The sequence below is a fragment of the Coturnix japonica genome, chromosome 2 (genome assembly GCF_054131305.1).
Source record: "Coturnix japonica strain WE chromosome 2, WE-NBRP24, whole genome shotgun sequence".
Classification (NCBI taxonomy): domain Eukaryota; kingdom Metazoa; phylum Chordata; class Aves; order Galliformes; family Phasianidae; genus Coturnix; species Coturnix japonica.
In genome coordinates this window covers 75947927-75972248 of record NC_140664.1, presented here as the reverse complement: position 1 = coordinate 75972248, position 24322 = coordinate 75947927, and the positions used below count along the sequence as shown (strand labels likewise).

The window sequence follows — 24322 nt, the reverse complement described above, 5'->3', positions numbered from 1 at the left end:
AAAGCTGTTTCTGTCCCATACAATATCTCCAGGGGTTTCTACAGAAACACACTAAGGTGCAAGGTCACCTTCTTCATGCTGTCTAACATTTTCCAGAGACAATCACCATTTTCCCTCCTCCAGTACAATCATCTTGAGATGGTGTAAGGACCAAGATCTTCATCAGGTTATGAGCACATCTAAGGACGTGCTTTGCCCTCTGGCTCCCTCAGTTCAGTATGTGGAAGGACAGTTTTACACGAATCAAATCAGAACTCACAACAGTTATATATAACACCGAAGACGACAAAATGTGCGCTTGAGATCAATAGTACGGCACCATGGCTGCAGCACAGTTCATTTTTACATTTGATTTGGGCAAAAACTACCACAGAAAGGTGCTGAGGGGTTGGAAAGAAGCCAGAGCGACAGTGAGTTTTCCATTTGGAAGTTGTTTTTCCCTGGGGACAGAAGGAAGCCTCCCCTAAAACTTAGAAGAGTTTTGTAATGGGCAGGAATTACATTTTAAATACATTCTCTGGCTCACCTCTACTAGAGCATGTATTTCTGACACAGCATTGGAGAAATGAGGTAATTATTAATGCAGGCTTTCCATAGCGGGCTGCACTGAAGTCTTACAGAGAAATTAAAGAGAAGGGGGATGAACTGAAGAGCCTCAGTGTAAAAGCAGCTAACACTGAAGAAGCAGAAATGAAACATCTTGAAAAAATAGCATCTAACACATTCAAAGCTATCTATGGAGGTATTAGAGCTTCAGCTGGGAACATTATTAATTGCATCTCAGATATCCCAGAGGAAACATCCACATAATATCCAGCAGCCCAGAAGCAAGCGAGAGCTGGCAGGGGGAAAAGAAGGCAGGAAGAAGAGCCCCAAACCCCACTTTGTTTGAGCACAATGCCTTTGTGAGGAGGGCACCCCCTGCACAATCACAGCTCAGCCCTCCAGCAATGAGTAAAGCGGCCATCAGATTTGGCAACTTAGATAAAACTGACTCCATTTTCACGTTGGGGCTTGGGGGTTTTCTGATGGGTTTGAATGACACTACCTCTGCTAAGAGGGTAATTCTGGCCAACCAGAAATGCTGTGTTATCTGTGGGAATTTAAATGGGGCTTTTTCCCCACTTAGACTGGCTTTTTATTTTTGCTCTGGCACCACCTTCTACCACTTATATCATCTTCCTCAGACAGCCTCGAACCTTGGCTTAGTTAAGCCACATTTTGCAGTGAATGAAGCCCCAGACCAGTGTCTTGTACAGAATAAAGTGTCTCACAGAAGAGTGATAAATAAATAAATAGGTTTCCTACCTACTCTGTTGTGATGATGGGCCAGCAACAAGACAGCAACAAGCAAATCCTTTGGGACTAGTATCAAAGAGATGATTGTTCTGTAGATTCTTGAACTCACCTGCATGAGCCTGGTGAGGAGATGAGAAGTCTTAGTCAATCTGTGTGCAGGAGAAAAGCCATCTAAATACCCCAATCGGTCAGTGTTACGCTTACTGTACCTGCAGGGCCACAAACGGTGCCCAGAAGCCTGTCAGAGACCACTGCTAATTTCAAGAAATACACAAGCAGATCAGCTGTTAACATTTACTTTTATTTGTAAAAAAATTGTAGAACGTATTAAATACAAACATTTGGAAAATGCAATCAAGGCTTTGCTAAGATGCCCAAGAACAGGAAGACGGAGTCAAGAAGCTTACCAGGTTTAGAGCTTTCAAAGTAGTTGAAATACTATCATTTTTCACTGACTTCCTTATAGACAGTGGCCATTACAGCAACCAATGTTATGACTGTCCTTTAAAAAAAAAAAACAAACAGATATGATGCACCACATCTTCCCAATCAACCAAGAGATGTAAGGAAGCAACTCTTTCCAGGTTAAAAATCAGGGTAATAAATATTAGTGTATTTACCCATTACCTACATCGTATAACATTTGCTTATAATCAAACACGGATATCAAGCTTACCAAAAAAAAAAAAGATTATACATTTCAAATCTGGATATCCAATAAAGTGTTACAAACTTTACACATTTTCCAGTGATCATCACAAGAATGTTTGGAAGTACAGAAACAAAATAACTGAATGCATCATCTACACCGTAAAGGCCAACTATTAAGATGTGGACGGGGGTCTAGTCACATTCCAGATAGCTGGATAGTCCTGCTAACTGCCACTGAAAGGCTGGTTGGAAGACAAATCCTGTCAAGTATTCAGTGTTTGCCCCTTTCCCTTTCTAGAAAAAGCCAGAGGTGGGAATTGTAGCTACTCTCTCTTCCGTACTCTATGGAAATAAAAGAGTAAAGTACCCCAGTGCTCCCTACACAGAGGAAACAGATTCAAGTTCACTCAGAATCAAGTTCACTCAGACCACCGCTCCTCTTCTGTCACCCTGAAATGAGGCACTCAATACAAAGATTCCACTTAAGATGTAGGAGCAAGAGCCTACAGAAAATACCTCCTGTCTTCTAAAAAGAGGGAAGCACGTCTGCTTAATAACAATATGGCATTTCCTCTGTCTTCCTGCTTTACCCTGTATCTACTTTCCAGTTGCAGCATAATGCACATTGATATGGCTATATGGCCCTAAATACAAATTCAGCTTTTTACAAAAAGTCCTGTTTCCAGGACTGACTCTTTGGGGATAATCAAACTACTTTAAAAAACCAATGCAGAATAACCTTGGATGTACAGACAGTATCATGTCTCCCATCTTGCCTTGTATTTGCCAGAGCAGAAAATCTGCCAACTTATCAACACTCACACCATTACTACTGCAAGGACAAGCGTCAAATCTGTTAACAGAGCACGTACTGTTGGTAGTCCCCTACAGGATGGATTGACTGGATACCTGCAAGAGAGTAAGCGGAATACTTCTGGCAGCCACCCTCCAGGGACAAGCGGATATTACGCTACTAACTTATTCTGAGAGGGCTGAACAAATGGAGCACCATCCTGAGCGTATATTAGACCCTGTTATCACAGAATGCCTTTTGCAATTAACACGGTCACTCTCAGAGCGCAGGGGGTGCTGCCAACTTGGGCGCTGCTGTGCTGGAATTCATGAACGCTACTTACTTGCAGATCAAGCTCTTTGAGAAACACCATAGACTTCTGTTATCATGCCAACACAGACCATGAAGATATTTAACAAGGCCAGAGTTCACCTGACCCCAAAAAGCACTGCTCCCATCCATAGAATTCACTGCCACTCCAAGCAAGCAGGAAATCACACAAAGAGGAATTTTGCGGAAGGATGGGAGGGTCAGAGTACCAAAGCGACTGAAAGAGATGACAATTGTACTTAACATGCTGACTGCCTCTCACTCAGTGCTCAGCTTTTAACATGATACACATCACAAACTGAAACAAATGAGTTTTGTTTTTGTTTTTCAATACCCTGACTATTCAGATTTATTTATTTCAATCTTCAAGAAAAATAAGCCTTTCATCCTTTGAGCCAAAGGCAAGAAGCCATTAGCTCAGCATCAATGGCCCTCCCCATGATACCATTGCAACCCAATACACTGCCCAGCATCTGTGGTGACATATTTGAAGTTACACGCTTGGAATGCACCTGAGTCAGGCAATGACTCCGCTCGAGCAACACACCGTGTTACCACGAGCAGTGGTGTACGGCCTCTTGTTTGAATCTACCTGAAAACAATTTACAAATGCATTCCTACTGATTTGATCACAGCAAAATACAGGGTGGTTTTTAAATGGCAGAAAACCAAATTCAAACAATTCTACTGTGAAACATGGGTGATTTTAAAACAAACTTCTCAGATACAGACATCTGTGAAACACGCACACCTTCACACACTCACACACATTACTCAGTGCCAGATTAAGATTACACAAGGCCATTTTCAAGGTTGCATTTACAACCACAATGACATGTACAGCATTTTTGAGGTAGCTGAAGTCAAAGAGCAAACCACAGCACAAGGAAAGAAACAGGTGCTCGCACTCACACCAAGCCCACTCTTTGGAGACACGTTATCACGTGCACAGGGGCATGTGTTGAAGAGGCATGTGTTCCACAGGGAATGAAGATCAGTGGCATCGGAGACCTGACTAACTACACTACAGAGAAGTTTATGTTGGGAGATCCTAAGCACAACTGAGGTACATGGCTTAAATCACTGTATCAGCTGAACTGCGGTGGCAGTTTGTGTTTTCTGTCTGCGGGAGTTCTGCTGACAGCTCTGTCTCACGTGCACTGAAGCAAGTACAACTGTGGCAGTTGAAGATGTTATTACTCAGAGCTGTCTGCCCCACTTCTCCCCTAGCTGTTACTGTTGGTAGAAAGGTGCATGTACATATCTAACCTGCCCCAGTTTACAGCCTAGCATTCGAGCACAAGTCCGTCCATGGGGTATTACTTGACAATGGACTGTGAACAGTAGACTTACTTGAGTTCCCTTCTTCAGGTGCAATAATACATTTGCCACATTAAAAGTGCAGAGATGTCAAAGTGCCAAAGCTTGAATCACTAGAGTTCATCTCTCAGAGCCCTTTGCTAGCCTACAACAAAAGAAGTTGAGCTAACCTCACAGCAAATGCCAGGCTATGTAGGGATAACAGCTGTGGCTGACGGACTGGCTCAGCCACAGTAATTGGATCTTGTCTCTGAGCGTACAGAGAGCTAGATCCTGCCTGAATTATAAAATCGTGTTAAACACATTCATCCACACACACATAATGTACAATTTTCATCAAGAAGCTTTCTACAAATCAATTGTTTGCATGATTACTGTCGAGTCTTGAAGATGGGATAGAAATTATGGCAAAATATTCTTCAAAGGTAGAGAGAAAAATTCAACCTTCTACGACTAGGTCTCTGTTGTGTAGTTGTTGTATGAGAGAGATGGCACAGATGAGAAGTTGTTATTCCATTGTCTTCCTCCAGTACTCTGCTGCAATTCTGCCTGCTCCTTGTACTTGCTCAGAAGGTTTTTGGCTTCTTGCAGATCCTGAAAAGAGTTTTCCCCATATTCTTCTTTCAGCCACTGCCTGAACTGCAGAGATTAAACAGACAGATACAACACGATGAAGCAATATCAGGAGGCTTACGCACAAGTAACATTCCCTCCGGCCGTACAGATTTTCAAGAGCCTTTAAGAACACAAGCAATCTGAAAAAATATGTAAATACTGCATATCCTACAAAAGGAGCACAGAATGAATAGGCAGAGGAACACATATGAAATCAGTGAGATCCCTTACATTCTCTAAAATGAAATACTTGCTTAACAGCTTGGCTGACTAGAGTAATCCTGAATAAGGAACATCCACTGGGCAAGGACATCCTAGACTTGTACAAGCATGTTTAAGCAATGAGATACGTAAGTGTGGACACTAGCATGATCAGCGCAAGTCACAAGCAAGCTTACAGAACTACTAAAAGTTAAAAGACCAGAAAGTGAAACACTAATATGATTTTTTCATCCTGATCTAACTAACACTGGTAGTAGAAATTGCACTGCAGATACTAGAAAAGGTAACCAGTCGGAAGAAAAAGACCAGGAGATCTAACAGCTATAGCATAGGATCCTCTATGTTACTGACATAAATGACTGACTGGTACACAACCAAAGGACCAGAGTCACTTGAAGATGAGGGAACAATGTAGGGGAAGGGCAACAATGCTGGGGCATCTTCCCTGTGATTTCCACACCTTCCTGCAGTTTTCAGCTCAGGTACTTTTAGACGCTGAGGCAATAACTTTGTGCTTGACACAAAAAAATGCACTTTTCTTCTGCCACATAGTTTTGAATCCACATATTTTTGCCAACATCATCCACAAGTACCTGTTGTATGATTTTATCTGATTGGGACCAACCAGTTGATACCTCTACCTCACACTGCAAGGAAAAAAGAAAATCACATCTGTTCACCTCCTCTATTCTGCTTAGTTTCACAAATCTTTGTCAGGTTCTTTTCTATCATTTCTTTGCCAGCTGAAGATTTGAATCTACTTAAGTCACTCATAACAATTTTGTTGCTCTTTACCATAAAAGCAGCAAAAAGATACAGACCACAGTTGCTCTGTTCCAGTGGAGATAATACCCCTGTGAATTTTTAAAAGCCTTAACTTCCACAGATTTATTCTGTTTGGGGATTATGGACTTTAGCTGTAAAGACCATCTACTTAAACACTGGGAGGCAAGACCTACACAGAGTTATTGTCTCCTATTCCTTAAAGACCATGATAATACTAAGGAAAATCTGAAGTCTCAGGCCTCCACCTGGAAATCTGGAATTACTGCAAACTACGTGACTACCTTAGCAACTAAACCCCTCACGTAAGACCAAGATCTAAGGGACTCCATCCCAGAAACCCCACAGGATATCACTCTGAATAGACATTAGCAAAACACTGACAGTGCTTGAAATCAGAAAGAAAAAAAAAGGTTCACACCCTTTGCAGATGGCAATATTCCACTGAAATCAGGTGTGTAAACAGACACCTGCTAAGGATGTGGTTGTTATTAAGAGACAGTAGGAAACTACAGCCCAGCCAGTGACTACAGGTGGATATTTCTTTTTGCAAGCTACTGCCTCCTGCCTCCCCCTCAGCGAAATAGGCTGAATGTCCTGTCCATCATGGATGAAAAAAAAGACGTTACTGTCTTTATCGGGCTATTTGCATATAGCCTTAATTGTCATTGCTGTTTGCCCAGACCAATTTGCCCAGAGCAGAAATGACTGTAAGGGAGGAAGGAGACAAGGCTGGAAAGTCCCCCCTTTGACTTTTGCCTCTTAAAAAAAAAAAAAAATCAGTTAACTCTATCATTTACACCAGTTCCAAACGATCCAGGAAACATTCAGTTAAATATTTAAAAAAAACTCTCAAATGTTTACATTTGCAAGCTGCATTATGCAAAACAAATGGTCATTTCTGATCTCTGGACATTCTGTAGCAGAATGATGGGTATGTAATAATAAATTTATCTATTATTCTTTAATCTGACGTATTCTGGTTGGCTTCTGCTGTTGATTTTCCTGCTAAGTACAATCCAGGAAAGCCCAGAGAACCATAGGCCGAGCACTGGAAAGCAGAGAGGACAGGCAGAGTAGGAAGTTAACATAAATGGAAGTCATTGATCACGCACGGGGAGCAGGTCTTTTGCATAGAATGGTTGTTTTTAGGTGTAAGAAACTCATTTTATGATAATTGCTTTGCAGTTCTATTGTTTCCTTAATTATCCTCGCCTACAAAGCCTTCAGAGGATAGGAAATAAGAAAATCTTGAGACTGTTCTCCACATTTAAATATTTATTAAGTCTCAGTTATAGAAGGTATTGCTGTCAGAAGACACAGATCTTAATGATTACCTAAATTAATTTATGAGTAGCAGATTTACTATTATGATTTCTTCCTAATTACTAATTCAAATGAATATGGAGGAAAAAATATTTTTAAGCGACTTAAAGGTTGGTCTTGCTGCCACATTCTGAGCCCCTTATCTTTTTATCTTCTCTCTCTATAGGTTCAAACGTTGTATTACGTCTTTGGTACAATTAAGATCACTGGATTGAGAACACAGCTGGGCACAAGGTGTACGTGGATGTTATGCTTCATCTTTACACCCATCCCATATATTCCTTGATACTCTCCTGCACCTCCCTAGTGTAGCAGGTTTACCAAAGAAGTCACTTTCACTAAGTGTGCCCAAGGAGTCAAGACAGACCAGGCAGACCTCAGAACAGTGAGAAGTAGCCCCAACTTGGAGTTCTGTTTCTCATATCATTTGTTTGTAGGTTATACCTGATCAACATCGTGCTTTTCGAAGTCCTGTAGCTGTCTCTGGAAGCCCATGTTAGGATTGGCACAGGATCTCGCTGCTCGGACAACAGACAGTGCATCTTCCCAGCCAAAGTCTGTGATGGTCATGATGTACGCAACTACCAGCGTTACACTCCTAGAGACACCTGCAAGGCTGCATGAAAAACGAAGTACAATAAACAGATGAAGTACAGCTCTACTTCAATTACATTTAAAAGCAACCAACCAACCCCACAGCAGGTTTGCTGCATTAATTGCCACCATAAATACTACTGTATTGGAGTTAAGGGGGTTTTGGTACCACTTTTTCAAATGATTCAGAATAAATCTATAACAAGATTGAACAAGTTGGCTCTGGGTGATAATTTGTATGAGATTAGAAAAGAAGCAGTAAACATTAAGTGCTCACAAAAGGGGAGGAGAGCATACATTTCTAAGTTACATTTGATTTTGTCAAAAATCATTTGATAAGTCACCCAGTCTTTTGCCTATACAGATGAAAGCACAAAAATAAGACTGTTCCCTCCTCCTCATCAATAAAAGCTCCATTTTACAGGTTCTGCAATTAACTGAATTGTTAAAATGCACAGGTCTGATTGCTTAAGCTGTTCTCCTCTTTCTTCTCTGCATGCTTGGTGTGACTTAGGTTCTCAGGACTCCAGTTTCCTGAAACACTGGGATAAAGTGAGAATCATTCCCTAGTACTGATTTCATTGTTCTGGAAAAACTCCTAACTCTTTCTATCACTATATATGTAATGAGCTTGAGTTGCATTTATATCAGATTCTTTCACCTGGCATTTCCAAGCTATCTCATGCTCTTGAAGTATGCCACAAATTTAAATACAAGCTTTTTATCACCATCAGAATTCAGACAAATTTGTCCATTTTACATACACAGAGACTGATTGAATGACCCGTCCACACCCTGCCACGAGTCAGTAGCAAACTGAGGATTTACGCTCAGAGCCCATATATAAATTTGTTTCTCAGATCAAGAGATGACTGATTCCAAATACAGACTCAGATATGCCACTTGGACATGCAGCATAGACTACAACCAATAGCAGGGAGCAAGAAAAAACCCAGGGTGGGATTTCCTTTTTTACACTGTATAGTCGTAGGAGCATCTCTCCAATCAGAAGCTCACTATTAAGAAATGCAACTTTAGAACACTTCAGCAGTTAAAATTTTAAAAATACATATATCAATTCACTTTCAGAGGGCTTTTTATTTTTTTTTAATAACAAATTACTGAAGTCACCAAAATAGCTGCCACATAAACTGATTAGATTATTAGGATTATGGAAGTCTTTAAAAAACAATGATTAACAACAATAAATAAAATCTCTAGTCAAAGATTTTAGTGGTGCTTTGTTAGGAAGGACCTATGGAAAGGCTTGATTTGGAGAGAAGCTCAAGAATTTCTCAAGCTCCTTGAGGAGCTGCATAAGGCTTTAGTAACATTTATGCGTCTTCTGATGCTCTTCAAATAACGACAGCACTTCAGTTCAGGTGGATTTTGCTATGAAATGAGTGCTAACTTGTCATTAAACTGATGAATCACAGAATCACAGAATTGTAGGGGCTGGAATGGAACTTTGGAGATTATTGAGTCCAACACCTTGCTAAAGCAGACTCCCCAGGAAAGCCTGCATGTGAGTCTTGAATATCTCCAGAGAAGACAACTCCCACTTAGCCCAAAATACTGTTTTTCTGTTCATAACAGATCAGAAACAGAAAGCCAGCAGCACACTGTCACAGCAGTACAGATAGAAACACTGTTTTAATAAAGTAATGTGGTTTTCTTGTCTAAGGGAGAACCCTGTACCATCCATCTTGAGTGAAGATGAACATAAAGTAAAGGCATGGAAACCTTTAAGAAGTTTCTTTAGCCAGTGTTATACATACCAATGAACTAGGCAGCCTTCACCTGTAAGCCGGCACTCGTGAATAAATTTGATGCTCTCTCTGAAATGCCTTGCCCTGAAAACAGAAGCAGAAAGAGAGTGAAGAAAGTGTAAAGATTTAGTAAAATCACTACTTAGAAAGAAATGCATCTGAAAGCTCACCTAATCCTGTTTCTAGAATTTCGAAGTGAACACAGGACTTGCAATGTAAAACTTAGCATCCCCCAACGAAACCCAAAATTCACTTGGCATAGTTATTCACCATGCTACCTGAGGGAGGAACTGGTATCTAAGGTACTGCAGTGTGATAAATTTTGGCGAACACTTCATTCTGATGAACAGCAAGTCTATGTTTCAGTTTGTGTTTTATTCCTCTGGTAACTTGACCTCATATCTCCTTGAGTATACTCAGACATTAGGTGAAACAGAGTGCAGCTATGTTAGCAATGCTCAAAGTACACTGCCTCTTACAAAGCAGTATCTCACAGCAAGCCTGCAACCTCACCTCTTTGCATCTCAGCCCCAGAGCGCTCACCCTTTCAGGATACAAAGCTCTTGGGGCTGCCTACCACCTAACACAGAAGCCAACAGCAATTCTTGGATCAACTCAGCTGGAGTTTTCCATAGCCTTTGAGTGCTCCTGCACTTTAGGCTTGCAAGCAGCTGCAATTTGTGCAGCACAGAGGAGGCTGCTTCTTAAGTAGTACTCAATAGCAGGCTTGTAGGCAAAAATGAACCTGAAAAGCACACTGAACTTAATACCCATGAAAGAACATCCTGTACTCAAATGTTTCCCCACACTAAGTATATATTATACCACAAGGGTGAGTAGAAAAAACCTCAACCCAGCACCAGCAGCCACACAAAAATCAGGAATGCACACATAAGAGGAAACTTCCCTTCCTGCCCAACAGAGCAGCTGCTGATATTACACTAAGACCTGGAGGAGGACAACAGTACTGCAAGAGTGCTTGTGGAAATTACAGAGGTGATGAAGCCTAAACTGACATATCCAAAAAGAGGAATAATAAAGCCCACGACTCCTTCTTCGAGGCAATTCTTGTTTCACTGGATACACTGTGGAAAACTGCCAGAGGAAATCTGATTGACTAAAAAACCTGAAGGCGTGATGTAGCCTCAAGTTTTAGGGCAGTGTGTAAACTCAGGATTTTTTTATTTCGCAGGATGAATGAAGAAGAGAGAGGAAGCCTTGCAAATGCATTTCTATGCCCAGACTGCTGCTCTGAGACATTTTCACTGGCTGAGTTCCAACACAACATGACATTCAGGCCTGCCTGTGGAACACAGGCAGCTTCACCTAGGCAACTCAAGAAGACAAATAAGACTTTGTGCTGTATGCGCAAGAGGCACAGCTGATATACAATGAAGGAGTGCTTGTCCAAAAGTGATCAGATGAAACTTGGTTAGGGCTCGATTGACAACATCCCTACCTCACAGAGCCATCTTCCCTCTTCTCTAGAGAACAGGGCCAACAGAGAAGCTCCAAGCATCAGTGAATTCACTTCAATGGTCTAGGCACAAGTTTTGGTTAAACACTTCAGTGCTTTGGTTTGAAAAGTATCTGTGAATGAGCAGAGCATCTTTATAAAGTACTAAATATAGCTAGCAGTGAGCTCCATGCACTCAGTCTTATTTGTCCTTCCTTTCTGCTGATACTCAGTCTGCTGATTTCACTGCTAACTGTCTACAAGCATTCATGAAAATGAGAAGAGAAAGAACCAAGCTTAGAGTCAGGGCTGCTCTGTAGAATGACAATCCCTTCTCACTTTAAGTCACAGAAAAGGAAAAATGTACTTTTCCAGAAGTACATGGTCTTTGCTGGCTCCAATAAGCACTGTTTGATAGCAAATCTTACATTAATTGCAAAATCAATAATTATCATCTGTAACAGGAAAGCACTTGATGAATGCCTTGAATGTTAACCTGTTTGTTAGAACAAAGCAGCTACTTCAAGACAATTCATTATGTGACATCTTGACTTATACATCTCTAAGCTTAAACCTGGGTACTGAACTGCATCATCTTCGGGGGGAAAAACACCACATGGAGAAGAACTAGTACAGTGCCCCTGCCAGCAGGATGTGAAAGTTGTCTAAGCTTATGCACTGGCTAACCAGATAACCCAAAGCTTGCCAGAGGGATGAGTTATGATACCAGCTCTAAATATCAGAACTGCTAGTCAGGCTCCTGCAAATAACTATAAATATTAAAAGGAATGCACACAGATAGAAATAAGTATCTCGATGTTTCTTTCCTTTTGGCAGCCTAAACACGGGGATCCACCTAAATTTCTTTCCTTAACAGGCTTCTGTATTGTCACCATTAATGGCCTGACAGTTGGATGTTAGTTCCTTAGAAACACATAGACTAAGACAACTAACTAGAATAGCTCAGAAACAGAAGATCAGATTCCAATAGAATGCCTTCTTAAAAACAGGTTCTGTAGGACATGGCATTTCTGAGGAAGTCAGTGGCCCAAGACAAAATTCTCACTGTCCAGGAAAACATGCATTTGACTCTGAGGAAGCACCTCAGATCTCAAAAGCAACTGCTTCATTCCTACACTAGGTAGGGGAAGAACAGAGGAGCCTAGACGAGCTTTTGAGCCCCTTTGGTGAGCATTAGCATATTAACAGGGGAATCTCTGTTGTATTTCACTGGCAAATCATCTCTGTAAGGAAGATGTCCACTAAACAAGCTTACTACAAATAAATGTGCATTACACACACAAGAAACCAAAGCTCCCCTCACACAAACTCAGCTGAAATGGATTAAGAGCTAAGAGATCCAAAATTCAATGAGTAAGGGCCGTCAGTTGGACACTTTCAATCTGCCAGCAACCAGAAAATAGCAACCAAGTTTCAGAAGCTTCTAACAAACCTGCCATTTGGCCAGACAGGTAAGACAGAAGCACACGTCCAGACAGTCGTACCACTCAGATTGCTAAGAAAACACAAGCATCTGCAACACAAAATGGTACTATATTTTTTTCCTGCTAACTCCATAGTGTCTTTCCAGAGAATGAAGTAGATATGTAAGGATGTTGCAGAGGGACATACTCCCTTTCCCGTTCCTCAGCTGCATTCCCTAAACAGAGGGTGCATGTAGTGCAGCTACTCGCTCCTAGATAAGATTGTCATAGCCTCTAAGCCTGAAGAAAAACAATTTCCTCTTGCTTTCAGAGGACTCTCTGTGCACAGCAAGCAAAAATACTGCTTGTGGGCATCGTGATTTGACTTTACTTCAATTTCTGCACTCTACAAAGCGAAAAAAGAAAAATCAGTTACTCATCAAGTTTTATTTTAAGTGATAAAATGTCTCAGTATTAGAAGTAATGACGTTTGCCTGCAACCACCTGATACCAAAGCAAGAATTGCAGACGCCTTCAGCCTAACAGAAACAATACTCATGCAAATATTGTATCTTACAGAGGCTTTAATAGCTCTGGTAACATGCCAGACAGTTGCTAAGTCCTGGGGGGTGGTTTTTCAATGTAATTCCTTGATACTCAAAACAGTGAGGAAAGGACAAAGCAAGACAGTGATTAACATCATCAGAAATGTTGGCCCCTTTACTTCCACTCCTGAAACGATCCTGATCTCTACAAATGAAACAGGTCTGGAAAATATTTTCAGAAATGGAGCAGATCCCCGAATGCCAACAAACAATATGATATTTTTTCTCCTGTACAAAAGGATTGAATTTTAAAATTTAAGTATCAAGGTCACAAACATGGCCAGTTGTGCTTGACAAAGGCAGTTAACTATCTGACTTCTCATTACAGACCCATGTTGAAAATCAGGGTCCTGGAACAGGGATTTATTTAAGATTTTGACAAAAATGCATCGGAATGGGAAGGCAAACCAATAGACAACAAGTGTCATACTGGAATCTTTCTAGGGTACGAGAAATATAAGCTCTAAAAATATTCACCGAAAGCATCAGCCGGAATATTGCTGTGATGTGAGAGAAAAGCAGTGCTGCGTTTCCTCCCGTACGTACCAGGCCTCTTTCAAGTACTTATTTCTCTACCAAACTTTCTGGCAGGATGTGGCTGAAACCCCCCTCATCTCTCCCCAACATAAACACTGAGCTCTAGAGGAAAGAGTTGGTTACCATCCAAATTCTCTTAGAAAATTTGTTTTGATTTCTCTTTGGAATCGAGATCTGCTATGCTCCTTTAGTTCAATGGTTCAAAACATTAAAACCGAGGTCAAGTTAATCAGCATTGCATGAACGTGAGCAGTGGAAAGAAAAACTGAGACTGGCACACAACAGTTTCAGTACATACATCTCCGAGGCAAGAATCATTCCAGGGCAGACAAATTCCCTGCCATGCCAGTCTACTAATAAGAGAAGTGGGGCCTTCAGAGGTAGGTACAAGCCATCCAGAGCATATAGTTGCAGGAGCAGTTTGCATATTGCACCTCTTAGGCACACTGTGAGGAATTTAACTCCTGAAGCACCAAACTTCACAGCTCTTTCAAATAATTTCCCTTTCTTCAACGACTAGAGAGACTGCTTTAGTAAAAAAGAAGAGATAAGCAACAAAGGTTTACAAAAACATTTGCTGGAATAAACTGGGAATATATTAGGAACACAGCAAAAATTAATAAAGAGCGTCTATATACTTATTTATATAGCACAGCACTGAAGGAATTCTGGGGTTTTGTGTTTTATTTTCAACGAAAACTTACAAGTTCTGTGAAGGTGAGTCAGCAGCGGGAATGCAGAGGTACTTCACCCCCTGTGTAAAGAAGCAAAAAGAAATGAGAAGAAAACATCCAAGTTAAATACACTCAATTACTTTTATTATTTTGGAAACTTCAAGAAGGAGACTCATAAAATGGATACTTTTGTTCCACAAAGTTAGCCTCTCTTTCCTAGTCAGCTAACTTAGCAAGTTATAGCATCAATTAGGGAAGTTAGGTAAGCATTTCTGACGCATTGTAAGTGTTACTGGGTACACTTAAAGCAATACTATAATCATACACTCCTGCTTTGCATTGTCAACGTTCATTTTAACTCATTCTATTTTCAAAGGTCAGTTTGTCCCTATGACAGTTAAGAAAAAGACCACTTCCATTTAAGAAGTCAGCTAGATACGCTTTCAAAACTTCCAAGAACACAGGTTGCAGCTTATTCACTGCAAGTCTTTCAGTATCCAAGATAAGGAGAGCTGTGAGAATTGTTCAGATGTACTTGTAAAGCCAATGTTTTCTGGTTTGGAAAAGATGGCCAGAACAGGAAAGGATTTGCAGGCAGATGCTAAGCACAGAGATGTGGCAGCACCAGATGAGGGGGAAGGAACCATAATGACAATGCCAAGACAGAGACAGTATGTGGTACTCTGTGGGACTGTGGGATAGCTACCTAGGAGAAGGTAGCTGAGAGATTGGGAAATAAGGCAGTTCACAAGCCAAAGCAGCTCACTGCCAAAGGGGATCTGCATCAACAAGTGACAGTTTGTACTGCTCTTCATCAGGGATGCCTGATTCAGATGCTATGGCACATGCTGAGCACTCTTCACACATTGAGTGCAAAGGGGCTTTCAGATCATGTTCACTTTAAAAGCTGAAGAGCCACAACGTTCTTTTTTTTTTCTCTTTGTCATGGCTGGCTAGTTCCCACTACCACAAGCAGGCATGAAACTAGCCTATGACAGACCACATTTGGTACTGAATGGCTCATCCAGAGCCTCTTCTTGGAGGTCTTCAGCACCACTTCCAGTGAAATAGCACTCAGAAATAGAGGTGGCATTTCAGAAGTACTGTACAGTTACTTAACCCAACTCTCACAAAAGTGGGGGGGGGGAAAGCACAGAACTCTAACTTTGACCCAAGCAGTTGGACAAGACTTAGTAACTCCTGAGGATTCTATCCTACCATCAAGTTTTGGTTCTCATTGTTTAAACAATAACAGAATCAAATATCATTCATCCTAATGGTATACCTGAAATACAGCAACTATAAAAGAATGCATGGGGGCAGATATCCACAGATGAGCCCTGAGGGCTTTTTGTGTAGCCATTTGCAGCTTGACTTCTGGGATTAGCTTTTCTTTACATTCTGGGTACACAATTTTAAAACATTGGCAGTAAAATGATTCTTAATTACTGTTTGTTGCTCTTGTTTAAAAAAAACAAAAAAACAAAAAAAACAACAAACTTCACAAGTGCTGTCATGACCTTGAGTTTCTGTGCCCCAAGGCATCGCTATCCTTTCTGTGCACATATCTTGCAGACAGATAATATCTATGAACCATCTGAAAGGGACTCCTCAAAGCAGAACAGCTTAAGTCAAGGGAACAAGTAAATAGGAACAAATTTTAGATAGGGTATTAGCATGAAAGAAAGATACAGACACTGTTTGTTACCTAGAAGAGTTCACTTGCCATTCTGAAACCGCAAAGTGTAAGACGTAGGCAGGCAACAATTAGCGAAACATGGCAACTAAACAAAGCAAACTAAAATCAAAAGATAGTTTAACAGTCAAACAGACCAGCTCCTAGTGAAGATTTCAACAACTTCCAGACCATCACCTTGTTAGCAGTTCCACTCAAGAAGCTTTAATCTGCTTGTATACGCAACATCCACAGTTGCTCCCAAGACCCACATTAATTAAGACAAAACACAAGTTAAATTTCACACTGCCTGCAAGTCCTGATCTTATTTATTCATTCTAAATGTTCTTTAGGAATGACAGCTCCCTAAAAACCATTTGGTGGAGGAAGGACAGAACACTTTAAAACAGGTACTGTACCACACCCACTACATACAATAAACCAGGTGTGACAAAATAACCAATAGCTGCAAAACAATGGCATTTGTCAAAGCACAGAGAAAAGTTTGCTGTTGCAAGAACTGGAGAGAAGTAATATTACTTTAAATTGTACATGAAGTAATAAAATGACTTCTTTGAGGACTGGTGCTAATAAGTAATTACTCAAACATTTCTGTCAGCTGCGTCTTATCTCTCAAGTTTTTCAGATTATCAAAAAATCAACCTAACTTTTTCATTAAACTGAGGTCATGTATGTTCTCAGATAACAAAACATTCCATCCATACGCCAACACAGAAGAAAACCATGCTCTCCAGTAAATATTCACCAGTTCATATCTAAGCTTCCAGATCAATGAGGTGCTGAACACAGCTTTCTTCTGCCCATCTCTCGAATCACTACTACTCCCCAGTTGTAACTTTTAAATCACCAACGGAGAAAAGGCCAGGTTGGACGGGGCCCTGGGTAACCTGATCTAGTAAATGTGGAAGTTTGGTGGCCTTGCCAGGCAGGGGGGTTGAAGCTTCATGATCCTTGAGGTCCCAACCCGGGTCATTCTGTGAAAAGGAGCAATCACATTTGGCAACAAACCTTCCAACACACACACACTTTTCTATATCTTTTCATTATTATTCACCTCATGATCCGGACTGATGTCCTAAACAATTAAAAACATTTCTGTTGAAATGCTAAGATTAGAGAGGAGAAAAAAAAAAATTGAATAAAACATTATTTACTTTTCTGTTTTCTGTTCCAGCAGACACAGTAACCACCAAAACTAGATTTCTGTCTCTTAGGCCCTGAAACTAAATGCTACAGTTAAACCGATACAGTGAGAGCTAACAAAACTAGAGCAAGTATTCTGATTTCAAGATTGTCAAAGGTGAAACAAGCGAGAGTTAAGTAAAATTTCTAAAATTCACTGGTATTTGAGCAACAACAACACTGGCACAATTTCGGTGATTCCAGAACTGAAGCAGCTCTGTGACACTGAGCATCGAGGTATGAAGAGTAAAAAGGTTTAGGTGTGCATGTATATGTGAGCATGCACAGAGATTTTACACTGAAGATACTACTGGAACTTCAGGCATTTCCAAATTTGTCTTTCTTTTTGAGGTCAGTCCAGCAATATCGGTAACTGCATAGGAATTACACACTCAGAAAAGTCAGTAAGACTAAACAAGAACTTTCTAATATTTTAGCTGCATAAAGAAAAAAAGAAAGGAAGTATCATTACATCTTTGTTATTAAATCCAGTGTTCCACAGACTGCACAGGAAAGAAAACAGTCCAGTTGTGCTCAATTTGTAACCTATTTACCTTCTTTTTAGCTTAAGTAATCCCTGCTTCATTTCAATTAACACCATACAAACTGGCATTCAGGTTTTCGTAGAAGAACACGCAGAATTTTGCAGTAGCATAATGACACATCCACAAGTACTACGTGTCGGATATTCGGTCAGTGACTGAAAATAAGATCGCTAAAGAACACACAAATTTAGTCTCAATACCAAGAAAAAACTTCACATCCAAACAGGAGAAGGCGCAAAAAAGCAGTACTGTGAGAGAAATGCAGCACCTACATGGACATTTTATTTTCTATATGAGAAAACACATCAAGAGGTGATTTAGAATGAGGCACAATTCAACAAAATCATACAAACTTATCTGAGAAATAAAACAGTCCAGGGATTTTTACACAAAACTCAGTTCTTTTAGTACATTCTTTTTCCACACAGCAATTAGTATTGGAAATCCAAATCTAGAATTTAAAAGACAGGGGTGAAAGGAGAAAAAATAATATCAAATACAAAATTTCTACTCCCATAGGAGGGGTGGGGGAAGAGGTTATTAAGGTTATTTGAAAGTTGCTTTTTCTGTTGTTTAAAAAAATAAAAGGGCAGAATTGTATTTTTGGCAAAAGACAACTCTATATTTAAATTTATGTAAAGATGCCATCAACGACTTCCAAGAATTTTTTTTTAAACCTAAAACCCTAAACTTAAATTTGTGAAGCCAAATGCAAATAGAAAACCTCCAGCACCTGGCAAGTTCTTTCAGGTTAGTCAAAAAACGTGTTAATTTGAGTCGTCCCATCAACAGATGAGGACAGGACTTATTTTTGTTTAGGGGCATTTCAGCAAAAAAGCTAAAGTGGGAAACAGCCAGCACAAAGCTTCCTCAAGCCAAACCAACAAGAGCAGATTAAGAGTATTGCTCAGTAATATGCCAAACTGAACATGCTAAACTGAAAACCATTCAACCGTTTGCTTGTCCTTTCAGTTGCTTTCTGGTGCTGATTTTATTAATGACTCATAGAAAATACATTTGTGTTTCAGCAAAAAAAAAAAACCAACAACTGCTAATTGACTTCAGTGAACAACACACTCAGGTTTGACTTTGAAAAAATACAAATGAAATTGAAATTAGATAAAGAACATGAACTGCAGAAAGCTCCTGCAATAGAATTTACACACATAGCATGCACTGTCTTGTAAAAACTATTTTATTATAAGCCAGTCATGATGGTTGGTTGTTGTGTGGTTTGTTGGCTTTTTTTTTGTAGGGGAGGTGTTGGTTTTGGGGTGTTTCTTTTTTTGTTTGTTTTTGCACAGTTTTCTTAGTAACATTTTTTGAAAAGTCCCTATCATTAAGTCCACTCAAACATAATCTCTACTCAATCTGCCTTTCTAACATAATGCTGAAACACTGAAAAAGTTATGGCTTTGACCTGACTTACAAAGAGCTCTGTATATCATTTCTCATTCTATCTTTGACCTGGCTTATCTGAAAGAATGGGGGTTGGAACTACATGATCCTTGAGGTCCCTTCCAACCCGGGTCATTCTGTGATTCTGTGAAAGAATGAGAAACAAGGAGAAATAACCAATAACTTTACACTTCTTAGCTCCTTTAGAACTACATACTTCAGCTTAGAGTAAGGACCTTGTTAAGGCCTTTACAGCTTGGCTTACTCTATGGCCCACGCGCACCAACAGAGCACCAACTATCACACTAGGCCCTGACCCCTAAGGGGGCTCTGAATACTACATTAAAGCAATCTCTCCCACACCTATGTCTTCATCTCAGGGAACCCTGGGACACAAGTATTAAACCTCAAGAACACATTCACATTTACACATCTGGATTAACTCCCTCAACACAACCTCTTTGCCACAGTCTAAGTCAAAGCATTTGGTCTGCTCCAGTCAACACAGTACCCAACAACCAGCCTTGACATCTGCTGGACAAAAAATCCCTTGTACAAACAACTGCAAGCTTCAAACATTCTTCATCCTCTCTTCCCTACCATTTGCCACTAAAGGAACATGCTTCCCCTGACACAGCTAGTGGATACTGAGCAATTCAAACAATGAACTGATCTGACTGCATCACCAGTACAGCAGCCTTCGCCAAGGGTAAATCCTGATGAAGACCCAGCCTAACAAGCTTTAAAAGTTGCTCCGTGGAAGTCACTTGGAGGCTTCTTTGATGGGACATCAAAGTGATTTTTGAAAAATTAGTCAGAGCTCCTAACTTCACAAGCAGAGCCAAAGCCAAAAAGGGCATCACTTCAAACTGGAGAAAATCTTCTGGTGCCACTACACGTGAGAGAAAGGTAGTACCTGTTTTGCTCAGCATAGTCTTCTGAAACATCTCACAAGGGGAAAACCTTACCCCCAAAGCACTGAAATACCATAAAAGAAAGTTCAGCATTTTTAATTATAAGAGGCAGTTTCTATACTTCCCCTTGACGATAGCAAAAAGGCTGAAATTTGATCACTTCCACTGGTGGCAACACTGGTCATATGAGAGCTTATTGCTGTAGATACAAAGGCAATACTCTGACTTGACAAAATGATTTGCTATCTTTATACAACAGCAACGGCCTTTTGATATATTAGCAACTCTGATTCTGAAGACTTTCTTTTTCATTTCACTCTTTAATAGTTCCCCTAAGTCTCTGGACAGCAGAGTCTATGCACAGAATGTGCTGCCAGTCATATGAAGCAGGGATCTCTTTCATCATGTCACTGAGATGCAGTCTTCATGTATGAATGGGTTCCTCCAACTCAAGGCTTCTGTATGCTATCCAACTCAGTAATGCAGTTTTAATACACTAGTATTTCTCAGAATAGCATTTCTCTGTCCAGAACTAGCTTATGCCAGCTGCTTAGTTTCCCTATTTTTCCCTTTTTTAGTTATTTCACTTTGAAAACTGGTATGCTTCTAGTCCCAGACAAGTGCTTTCTGGACTGCTTTGTTTCTGTGCGGGGATATTCCTTCATGTTACAGAGCCAAAGAAGAAAGAACTGAAGAGGCTTTCAGCTGTCAAGTGTCAGTGTCAACACTTTCAGGGCTGTCAAGAGGCATGACAGGACTTTATTCCCTTTGCTTCAGCACAAAGTCACCAATGCATACATACACGCAAATAAACAAAAAAAATACTTATCTTTATTGAAGCAGTTTATCTGAATTGTGGCAGATTAGTTTGCTTTGCTTTTCTTAATGATATTTATGCAGGTTTCTAAAGATGATCTTCACACATTTTCAAGACTGTCATGTCCAACTGGAATTGCATTAAGGTTTACAACATCCAACCAGGCTTTGAAAAATGAAATGAGATCCAGATCTTGAAGCAGCCTGATATAAATGCATTATATATACTAGGCCTGCAGGCTACGACTATTGAAGAAACGTGTAGATGTGGCACTCAGGGACACGGTTCAGTGGGCACAGTGTTGACTGGCTGACAGTTGAACTTGATGGTCTGAGAAGAGACCTCTATGATTCTGTGATTTCATCTGTTTATTGTTTATTCAAGGAGCAAGAAAGACTGTTCTTAGATAACAGCACAGCATTTTAACTGCGCTTTTCTATTCTGGCTTAGCTTCTCAAGGACAGAGTATTTTCGGTCCTATTTCTACTGGACCATACAGTTTATTCTCATATATATGGTTCAGTCGTGCTGGCTGCACAAGCAAGCAAACTGAGCAAGATGCAATTTGCCCTTCCCTAACTCCCCCTGCAACTACCTACCAGTTATATACAGTCATCAGTCCAAGAAAACAAGGAGAAAAGCCGCTGACTCTGGAGATAGCACATACCAGATAATAATGATACCATAAATGGCATCAGAATACTCAAGGAAAGAAAAACAAATAACCTGATGGTACTTTGGTTAACTGCAGAGTGAAGATTAAAACAATCTATACGATAGCATATTAAGAGAGTTAGAGGAAAAAAGATGTTTCGTAGATATTAAAATATTTTCTTAGCAACCAGAAGACACTGCAGCATTCAATAGTCTAGTGCCTTAAGATCACTCATCTAGAGAATAAGTCTAGCAAGCCACAAGACTTGAAAGAACAGCATCTGAGTACCTGATTATCACAAGGATACGGATGGGTTATTCACATGAAATAGGGATGTCCACAACTCCTGAGAACTTTTTTGTACTGGGCAGAGAAAAATAATAACATCCCAAACTCCTGAAAAATCAGGCATATTTTGTCAGGATTTTACTCACACTCCTGTCAAATGACTACACACATATACTGATACAAGCCATCTGAAAAAGGCCACTAAAACTAAAAATAAAAGCAAAACAAGTTCTCTAGCAACAGAATACACAGAACTAAAAACTCACAGGCATATAGAAGCAGCACACATGCAAAAGCCTACTCCTAATGCAACACGTTGCAAATAGAACTGCTGTAAACACAGAAAGTTTTTGTGACTGAGGACAGTACAGGGATGCCCAGGTAAAGTCTTGCTGATTTAAGATCTACGTTGTTACTGTGATAACTCCAAGATGAGTGTGCAGCATTTAGCTGCCTGCAGTGCAGCACTGGCCAGACTGACAGTGAGAATGTTGTAAATACATTAATCCCAAAGGACTGCACAAATACAGGCAACAAGTAATGCACGTTAAGTATTTACTAAGTCAAACTTCTGGTGTTAGTTAAGAGGAAAAAAAAACAACACGAAATTATTAATAACTGACAAATGTGTGGTGAACCAAGTGAAAGAAGCTGGTAGTTTCAGTCCATTTCTGGATTGATGGACAGGTGCCTGCAGTATACTCAGCAATCGCCACAGCTGGCACTTCAAAGCATCTCGGACAGACCAAGGACTGAGAAGTGCTCTGACATGGAAGTACAAAGCTCAGAGACTTTGCACTTTAATTAACTTCACACAAAAGTGGAGCACAAGAAAATTCATCGCTTCCTTGGCTGTACTTTTCAGCAATTACTTATCCTCCTTGTTAAAAACCTTGCTTACTTCCAACTTGAACACATATACCTTCATTTCTTATTCCAATACAGTTTCTCTGCGTGAGGACCTGAAGACTTCAATCAGAAAATTCCCTGCCTTCTTCTGTGGTTATCAGTCTCCGAGACTGAGCTTGAACAGCCTCAAAATTAGAATAATTCCTAGCACTCCTGCTTCCCTCCAAACAGGATCAAAAGCCTGGAAACTCCAGAGTGAAACAACCTGCAACCAGATTTCTGTAAGCAAGATTAACAAGATTTGCCTTCACCTCCTTCATTTAGATCAACTGTCAAAAAACTGGTTAGATCCCAAATTTAAAGGAGTAGAGTAAAGGTAAATATCACCAACATGACTTCGCTGCATGTCTTTCTCAACAGTAGTAGCAAGGTAGGTCTGAATGTGTTAGGTTTTGTATCCCCTGACATACTGAAAAGTTCTAGGAAATAAAGCAGCATTTGAGCTTGACAGGAATGTCCCTTGGGGGCCATTTCCCACCTTTCCCAGAGCAACCCAAAAGAACACTGCTTGCAAGGGCAGTCCAAAAGCAAAGGCTCAAATTGGCTCAGTTAGGCTTCTCTGAAGCAATAGGTTGAAATGCTTAGGAGGAATTAAGTGTCCACTTTCTCTGTATATTCTGACTGACTGCTTGGTTAGGATACCTGGATATCACAGCAGTCAGATATTTCAGCATTTAGGTCTCTTAAACCCAACAGCTATTTGCCTTGGCCTTAAAACAAAAAAGGAGTTCAACTAAGAGCTACAACAGGTCATTGCAAGCTATACAACCACTTAAAGCACACAGGTATCTGATTTCCCATCTGCCTTTCACTCTCTCTCACATTCTGAACAGAGGTTTTCAAATCTGAACTAGCTAGGAGAGAAATTAGAAAGCAGGTGACAAGAAATCTAATCGTTCTCCTCTGCACATGGCTTTTGTGTGGATTTATAAAACCTCTGCAAGTGTTCCAATGGCACCTGCCCAATGTGCTCTGGAGGAGCCAGCTTGCTTCCACGTCTGGACAACATAGCATGTACATGGACATCACTCTTATTCAGAGGACTCCTGTACAGCTGAAGTAACAAGCCTTACTGAGTGTAGCACACAGTCCTTTCACTGGAACACGCCACCAGTTACCTATAGTTTTTCTGGCAGAGTAATAAAGATGCATCTTTAAAACATAAAATGTTTACCTAAGAGGTTAATATCCCATTTAGTAATGGTCTGCTCCACTGGAACAACAGCTTCAGGGTGCTTTCTAAACATTACTTAGATTTAAGCTTGGTTTTATATTTCCTTGAAATAATTTAAATAAGAACAACTACAGGGCAATACTGCAATATAGCTTAGTCTAGATTTTGGCAGATTCCTTTCAGTCTAAAACACCTGAAAGCTTCACAAAACAGTTCTATGCCTTGTACTTAATGTAGGCTTACACTATCTGAAAGTATGAGAAATTTTACATTCAAACTCATTTACCAACCTACTTTTTCTCGTTATTCCAACTTGAAAGCACACTGTAGCTTCCCAAGGCTGAAC

General features: G+C 40.3%; 1 protein-coding gene across 11 annotated transcripts in view; it reads right to left on the bottom strand.

Moving 5' to 3' along the window:
- Window positions 1–1579: 1579 nt before the first annotated feature.
- The window catches only part of DUSP22 (dual specificity phosphatase 22), a 36363-nt gene continuing 13620 nt past the window's right edge, over window positions 1580–24322 (bottom strand). For 5 of the 11 annotated variants that reach the window (XM_015854495.3, XM_085540296.1, XM_085540299.1 and 2 more), the window contains exons 4-7: window positions 14429–14478; window positions 9712–9786; window positions 7784–7955; window positions 1580–5032 (exon numbers count right to left, since the gene is read on the bottom strand). In XM_015854495.3, the coding sequence (XP_015709981.1) occupies window positions 4847–5032; window positions 7784–7955; window positions 9712–9786; window positions 14429–14478 (483 nt within the window). In that variant the 3' untranslated portion in view covers window positions 1580–4846. The other 6 variants (XM_085540300.1, XM_085540302.1, XM_085540301.1 and 3 more) reach the window with 4 other exon arrangements.